At 28.8% G+C, this 7,937-nt stretch overlaps 1 protein-coding gene across 1 annotated transcript; it reads left to right on the plus strand.

The window, feature by feature from the left end:
- The first annotated feature begins 3,935 nt into the window (after window positions 1-3,935).
- LOC117927606 (serine/threonine-protein kinase OXI1-like) lies at window positions 3,936-6,005 on the plus strand. The gene is made up of 2 exons (XM_034847212.1): window positions 3,936-4,471; window positions 5,022-6,005. The coding sequence occupies exons 1-2, from the start codon at window positions 4,068-4,070 to the stop codon at window positions 5,896-5,898; spliced, it is 1,281 nt and encodes a 426-aa protein (XP_034703103.1). The 5' UTR covers window positions 3,936-4,067; the 3' UTR covers window positions 5,899-6,005.
- Window positions 6,006-7,937: the final 1,932 nt, after the last annotated feature.

Consider the following 7,937-nt stretch of genomic DNA (forward strand, 5'->3'; position numbering starts at 1 on the left):
ATGACTTTTTTAATCAAATAATTTATTTATAAAAAAAAAGAGGAAAAGGAGACTGAAAACTTTCTTTTTTTTCTCTATTTTTTTAATAAATAAAAGAAAAACATGAGAAGATACATTCTAATATATATATATAATAAGTCTCTTTTTCACAACTTTTTTTACGGTTAATTAAATAAAGAATAATTTTATCTTTTTATTTTAATTTTTTAATTTTCTTTCTGTCAAATTTTTGGAAGCAAACACATAATCAAAGAAAATGTGAGGAAAATTCCTCAGACATCTTTTTTAGGTTTGATAATTTCATGACGATTAAAATTAAGTTTTTCAAATCAAAACAAGTCTTCTCGACAACCTTATATATGTTCATCAAGTTTATAGTGTGATTTCATGAATTATTAGGGTGTGTTTTTTAGCATGAAACATAATATAAGGAGGAAAATACGTTGGAAAAATGTGAAGAAAAATTAAATATAATAAAAAAATTTTAAAAATTATATATTTCATATTTTGAATGTGCATAAAAATTATTAAATTTAAATATTTTAAAAAAAATATATATTTTTTTACTTTTCTTTCATTCTATGGAGATTTTCCCCAAACTTCTTTCTTTTGATTTTGGACTGACACATGCTAATAACCGACCTCATCACGTGCGTCATGCCAAGTATTCGAAAAGGCATTGAAAATTGTGGTGAGTTAGGAAAACTTTGAATGCCTCAACAATACATCATTTCACACCAATTGACTTGTATGGTTTTTTCACATGAAATGGGTGTTTCAACGTATTGGGATATATTTTGTCTGAGCTTGTTAAGCTAAGTCTTTCCCCTATTCATTTCAACCTATTAGTCACGAGAGAAGTCATTGCCTAGTTATTGTGATTGATACTTGTATCCACCTATCGATGGAGGAGTTAAATTTGAAAATGGTAATCACATCAAGAGCATGTTTGATATGTTGGAATCTATTCCATTTCTTATCTATTATGTTTGGATTCATTTTTAGAAATGGAAATATGAGTGAAAAATTCATGCTCCTGGAAATCAAATTCACCCTTGATAGGATGGTGATGTCTCTTTTTTCTATATGATATTGTCATTTACCTTCTTTCTCATCCTATTTTAATCTAATTTGTGAGAATTAAATGATTCTAAGCTCATTTTGGTACGGAGAATGAGGAGTGAGAATGAATATTTTATCAATTTTCTCATTAATTCTCATGAATAATTTAAATGATAATGAAAAAACAATTGGTTTTAACGGAAATGATAATAACAATTATTTTTATTTTTATTATTATTGTAAGTGTTATTGTTATTGAAAATGTTGCATGTTGAATGTGTGGCACAAATTTGCCAAAGTGTTTCAATTCAATGAGTTGATTGGCATTACAACTTTCACGAAGTCTCTCATTTGGCCTCAAAACCTAGATTTGACTCTCTCTAAAAACCTAAATAGGCATAGATTGCGGGTTGAGGACCATCATGCCCACACGAGACTTTTCTTTCCATTCACTCAATTAATAGTGTTTGGTAAGTGGTATAAGGAGTCAGAATAGACATCTCATTCACTTTTTTATTGATTGATTTCATATTTCAATAAATTTTATAAAAATAAAAAATAATTCTGACATAAATCAAATCTCATTTATAAATGGAATTTCAATTCATAATAGGTAATATTTTGATTCACTCTATAAAAAAATATAAAATAATATAAAATTATTATTTAATCCTTAGAGTTTATTTATCAAGCTCTAATGCATCTTCATCCCATAATAAGACTATTTTTAGTCTTATTATTTAGTAAAAGAAATTCTCAAAATTTATTTTTTAAAAAATGAAAAAAAGAAAATTATTTTAAACTATGTGTAATAGTATAATTTATTTCTTTTTTATTCTCATTTATATTATTTCCAAATATCGGAATGGAAGCAAATGATAATTTCAATCTTAAATTCTTAAATTCATCTAAACATTAGAAAAAAATTTATTTTCATTCAAAAAAAATAAAAAAATGAAAACAAAATATTCATTTTCATTCTCTATTCCACTATACCAAACACCCCCTAATATTATCAATATTTCCACATTCAAATTATTGTCAGGTATGATAATGTATTAGCAAAATAAATGCCATGATTGACAAAATGTGACAAATATTTTTAATTATCCATTTTGGAATTATTAAGAACATTTATTAGCTACTGAGAAACAACATGAATTCTATATATATTTAATCAACACCCCTTAATGTTATCTATATTTCTACATCCAAATTATTGTAACGAATGATAATGTATTAGCAAAATAAATGCCATGATTGACAAATGTGACAGATATTTTTAATTATCCATTTTGGAATTATTAAGAACATTTATTAGCTACTGAGAAACAACATGAATTCTATATATATTAATTGGTTTAAAAAAAAAATATTGTTTTAAAGAAGACTTAACAATAACAAATTCATATTCACAGACTTTGGTGCAAGTGTACTTGTTTATCTCTTATTCAAGTTAGTGGCAATATCTCTTTTTGGCCGGCTTCTATTTTATTCACTTTCACAAAATACTAAAAAATTAATTGAAATGATGATTTTTTTTTTTTTTTTAAATTTCCCTTCCTAGACAATAAAAAAAGGGATAATATTAGGCTTGTATGAAAATTGTTTTCAAAGCAATTTTAAAAGAACAAATTTTGAATGTTTTGATTTTGTTTTCAATTTCCCTCCATAAAAACAAAAATAAGCTTATATGGAAAGCGTGTCCCAAAATAATGTTAAAAGAATAGTTTTTAAAAATAGTTATTTGATTAAAATGATCATTGAAAACCTAATTTTTGAAATTTAATTTTTCTTCTTTTTGGTTTTATTTAAAAAAAATTATCCTCATTATTTTCTCATAAAAATAATAATCTCTTTTAAAACCTACATATAAATACTTGAAATTATAAAAAAATACTTATATAAAAAATGAGTTACTTTTCAAATAAAAATATAGAAAGAATTAAATCCATATATTTGAGAATTATTCCATCATTTTTAATCAATTAATTCTTTTGAAAAATATTTTTTAATGTTTAATAAAACAAAAATATATTTAAAAGCCTAAAATGTTTTTAATATGTTTTTTTTTATCTTTTTAAATATATTTTAAAAATAGTTTTTTTATAAGTTGTGTTTTAATTTAAACTATTATTCATAATTATATAACTATTCAAACAATTCCCTAAAAAAGTGAACAACTAAAAATAATAAAAAAACACTTTATAAGAACATTACACCTTTTGTATTCAAAGAAAAAAATAGGGCATATTTAATAACTCTTTTTGAAACCAGCTCTAAAAAAAAGTAATTTTTAACTGTTTAAAATTCTAAAATATTTTAAATTTATTTTAAATATTTTTAAATATATTTTAAAATTAATTTTTTATACTTTATATTTTATTTTTAAAAACAAAAAATAGAAAATAATTTTTAATTACTAAACATGTTTTCCATCTTTTCTAAAAAAACAGAAATCTTATTTTTTTTTATTGTCATTTTATTTCGGTGAGGCGGGAAATTATTTTGAAACGGTACTTTTTGTGAGGTGTTTTTCTTTTTTTTATTTTTTTTATTTTTAAATCAGGCATCATCTTTACCTTTGAAATAAGTCTGTAATAAAAGCGAGTAGAAGATGAGTGGGTTGTTAGTTGTCTGACATAACAATTTCCAGCTCAGATGTCTAAACGGGGCCACACCTCCCTTACCAACACATGGAAATGAATGCAATATGGGCGTATTTTACGTGGTGGTACGACCACGTGGAGGCTGTTTGATATTTTATAATTTTATACCATCACCCACTTGGTCACGCCTTCTAGAAGCACACCCGTTCTTTCCTAGATTCTACATCTCCTTATTTATTTCTCTAAAAGCTCCCACCTCTCTTTGAAAAGGTAAATGCTTCTCCAGCAAGAAAGCTCTCTCCAAATTCTCCTCGCATTTGGTATAAAAGTCTCCCACAATCTCTCACGCCACCTCCTCACACCACGCTTGTTTCTCTTGGTTCCGTTCTCCTCATTATGATTGACCACAACCACCATGGCGATGTTCCCATGCTCGATCTCCCCTGCCTGAAGGCGCTGGCCGCCCTCGGTCGCGGCGCCAAGGGCGCCGTGTTTCTGGTGGAGGCGGAGGCGGGGGAGGAGCGTCTGGCTTTGAAAGCCGTTTCCAGGAAGCTTGTGGAGAGCAAAAGCAAAGACAATGACAAGAATGGTAGTAATAATGATAAAGAGAGCGATTACAGGAGAATCTGCTTCGAACAAGAGGCTTTGAGGCGTTTTCGGCATCCACTTCTGCCTAGGCTTCATGGAATTGTGTGTACCGACAGGATCGTTGGATACGCCATTGATTACTGTCCTGGACGTGATCTCAATCAGCTCAGGAAGAAACAGTCTGAGAAGATGTTCTCTGATGATATAATTAGGTATGAAATATTAAACTACTTCTTCTTCTTCTTGTTTTTTTCTCATTGTGTTTGATTTCCGGAAATTTGAGGGAGAATGGACTGAGAAGAAAATTTTCAGTGTTTTTGGCCATATGTTTAAGACTTGTAAATAGGAAACTTTGCTTTAGCAAATCTGAACTTTCTTTTTTTATCAACTTCACCATTTTCTTCTTCGGTTCTTTTTCCTGTTTGTCTGTCGAGAAAAACAAGATGAGAATGATTTAGGAAAGCAACCTTTTTCGCAGAGCCTTCTCTTCTCTCATCCAACATGTCGTGTATGTTTTTGGCCTTTTTTTTACTGGTTTGGTTGCTGAGAAAGGAGGGAAATTGACGAAGGGAATCAAAATTAGAGTCTATCTGAACCTCCTCATTTTCTCAAGTTCAGTAATTTCGTCTATTTTCCTCTTTTTTTTTTTTTTTCTTTTTTTTTTTTTTTACCGAGAAAATCCAATAAAAATTATTAACGGAACCAAAATTTAGTCTAATTTTTCTAATTATTAACTGGACTTACTGAAATATTTTTCTTTAGGTTTTATGCTGCGGAATTGGTGCTAGCATTGGAGTATTTGCATGGATTAGGGATTGTTTACAGAGATTTGAAGCCTGAGAATGTTCTCATCCAAGGAAACGGCCATCTCATGCTCGTCGACTTCGATCTTTCAACGAAACTCTCCCCGAAATCTCCCGAAAACCCACCTCCCATCCTCAAGAAACCGGCTCAGAAACCTGCCAAGAAAACACGGCTTTCATCATTCCACCGACTCTGCAACTCCGGCATCTCCTCCGAAAAGTCAGACCCAGCGTTGGAGTCGGAGCGGAACTCTGTACGGACAGAGTCGGACTCGTCGGCGAAGTCGAACTCGTTCGTAGGAACGGAGGAGTACGTGGCACCGGAGATAATCCTAGGCTCCGGCCACGACTTCGCCGTCGACTGGTGGAGTCTCGGGGTGATGCTATACGAGATGCTCTACGGAACGACGCCGTTTAAGGGGTCGAACAGAAAGGAAACCTTTTACAGGATTCTAGCGAAGGCGCCGGAGCTGGTGGGCGAAGCAACGCCGTTAAGGGACCTGATAGCAAAGCTCTTGGAAAAGGACCCAAAGCAGAGAATAATACTGGAGGACATCAAGGGCCACGATTTCTTCAGAGGGATCGAGTGGGACATGGTGGTGGAAATCGGACGGCCACCATACATTCCTGAGAATGAGCACGTGGAAGGGGGATTCCAGGTCCTTGATATCGAGTCGTTGGTACAGGAAGCATTTAAAATTGGAGACGGAGACGATAACAAGAAAAATTCAAATAATGATAATAATAATAATAACAAGGAGGGAAGTGAGAAGAAAGGAGCGTGGGTTGAAGGGCTGAATCATAAGTCTGAAATTAACGATTTTTTAATTTTTTAATTTTTTAAATTACCATTTTTTTTTCCAATTTTCCTCATCATTGGAAAACTAGAAATATAGTGAAAGGATTATGATGCATTAGGGAGTTATTTGTTTTTTATTTCTCATTTCAATTGTGTATAGTTTATTTTCATAATTGAAAAATTAGAATCTTGTACTTATTATTTATTTATTTTCATTTTTTGAAGTTTGACAAAGCAGCTTAAAGAATGGTATTTAAATAATTTTTTCTTTCCTTTTACTCAAAGTCACTTGAGTATGTTTGATAAATTAAGTATATTTAATTTAAGTAATTAAATAAATTAAGTATGTTTGATAAAATAACTTAATAATATGATTTAAAGTAAAATATAATTTTAAGTGATAAAGAAAAATAATTAATTTATTCTTAAGTTTACGTATTTTATTTTATCTTTTTACATTTATTTGTCCTAATTATTTTTAGGATCTCTTTTACTATTTTATGACTTTTATTATGACTCAACTTCTTTTACCCTAATTATAATTTATGGAGATAAATATATCAATTTGATTATAAAGAATAAATTTTAAGTAGCTTCATTCTTAAAGTAAAAATTAAGTAATAAGTTTTAAGTTAATAATTTAAGTTAAAATCAATTTACGTTATTAAATAATAAGTATTAAATTTTTACCAAACACCCTGAATATAATCCTAGTTTTAATCCTAGACATCCAATTCATTAATTGTATGCTTTGAGATATGATCATGTTGATGATCAGATAAAAGGTTTTCTTAAGATTAGATAATTCCATATATTTAAAAAAATGAAAAGAAAGGAAAAAATCAAGAAATTTTATTTGGAGATATTAATTGAAGCACCATAAACTTGATTTTTCTAGAGTAGCTGAAAGTAATTTTGTCTCATGCATGTCAATTATATACATTTTTGGGAATTGTTTTCATAATTCCTTCAAATGATTTATGTAGTTATGTTTGGTTCCTGGAAAATACTAAGGAAAGAAAAAAAATACAAAGGAAAATGATTTTTTCATGTTTGGTTGTCTTATGAAAAATATAAAAGAAAATCAAATATAATTAAAACTAATTAAAAACTTATGTATTTTAAAATTATTTAATCTTTATATTAATGAGTTAAAATAAATAAAATGAGTTTGAAGTAAAAAATAAAAATAACTTATCAACTTTTAATCCATTTTTTATTTTCCTTTACTTTTTATTTCCTTCTATTTTTTTTTTTTTTGTATTTTCTTTCCTTTGCATTTTCCTTCAAATTTTCTGAGAACCAAACATAGCCGTAGTAAATCTGAAAGAATTGTTTATTCTTTCATTGTCCTAATAGAAATGGAAGGAAATCTGCGGTTTCATTTGTCCAAATAGGTCAAGGCACCAATGATATCGATTTAGAAAGTTGAGTGATAGGAATAAGAGTTGTAGGGTTAAAATGCTACTTTTTTTAGAGGGGCCTCCTCCTTTATGGGTTTGGAGAAGTGGAAAAACCTGTGGAATGTGGAAGATTTGTTCACCTGCCACCAAAAAAGGAGCAAAAGGTTCCAAAAGGAAAAAATGGTGAGGTGGGAACCACAACTCCTTGGTGGAATATCTCATTATTAGGAACCTTTGACAAATAGCACCCAAGCCTTTGACAAGAATAGGATTAAATACCTCAATTACCTTTCGTAAACCCATGTGTCACTTCGATCAATTTGATATTATAAATATATAAATAATTTTTAAATTTATACTTCATTTAAATTAAAAAATTATTCTATTTTAAAATTTATTTGCACAACTTATATTTTTTTAAACAAAATATTATTTTGTAGACATGTGTAACTATATTTGATTCAATAATATTTATAAAAAAATTATTTTAATCATAAATGCATCGTACTAATATATGTTTTCATTAAAAAAAATCACCTAAATTACATGTATACTAACATAATCAATATTATTACAATTAAATATTATAAATATTAAGACACCAAAATTGTATTTTAATATAATATCTTAAAGTTGCAGAGCTTACAGATAATATTTTTTTTAAATAATATAT

Source organism: Vitis riparia, chromosome 13 (genome assembly GCF_004353265.1).
Source record: "Vitis riparia cultivar Riparia Gloire de Montpellier isolate 1030 chromosome 13, EGFV_Vit.rip_1.0, whole genome shotgun sequence".
In the NCBI taxonomy this organism is placed as follows: Eukaryota; Viridiplantae; Streptophyta; class Magnoliopsida; order Vitales; family Vitaceae; genus Vitis; species Vitis riparia.

What these genes read in the sequence shown, in the direction of transcription:
- LOC117927606 (XM_034847212.1), top strand. Translation starts at nt 4,068, where the DNA reads ATGATTGACCACAACCACCATGGCGATGTTCCCATGCTCGATCTCCCC. An exon ending in TTCTCTGATGATATAATTAG is followed by an intron (nt 4,472 to 5,021) that starts GTATGAAATATT and finishes ATTTTTCTTTAG; the next exon opens with GTTTTATGCTGCGGAATTGG.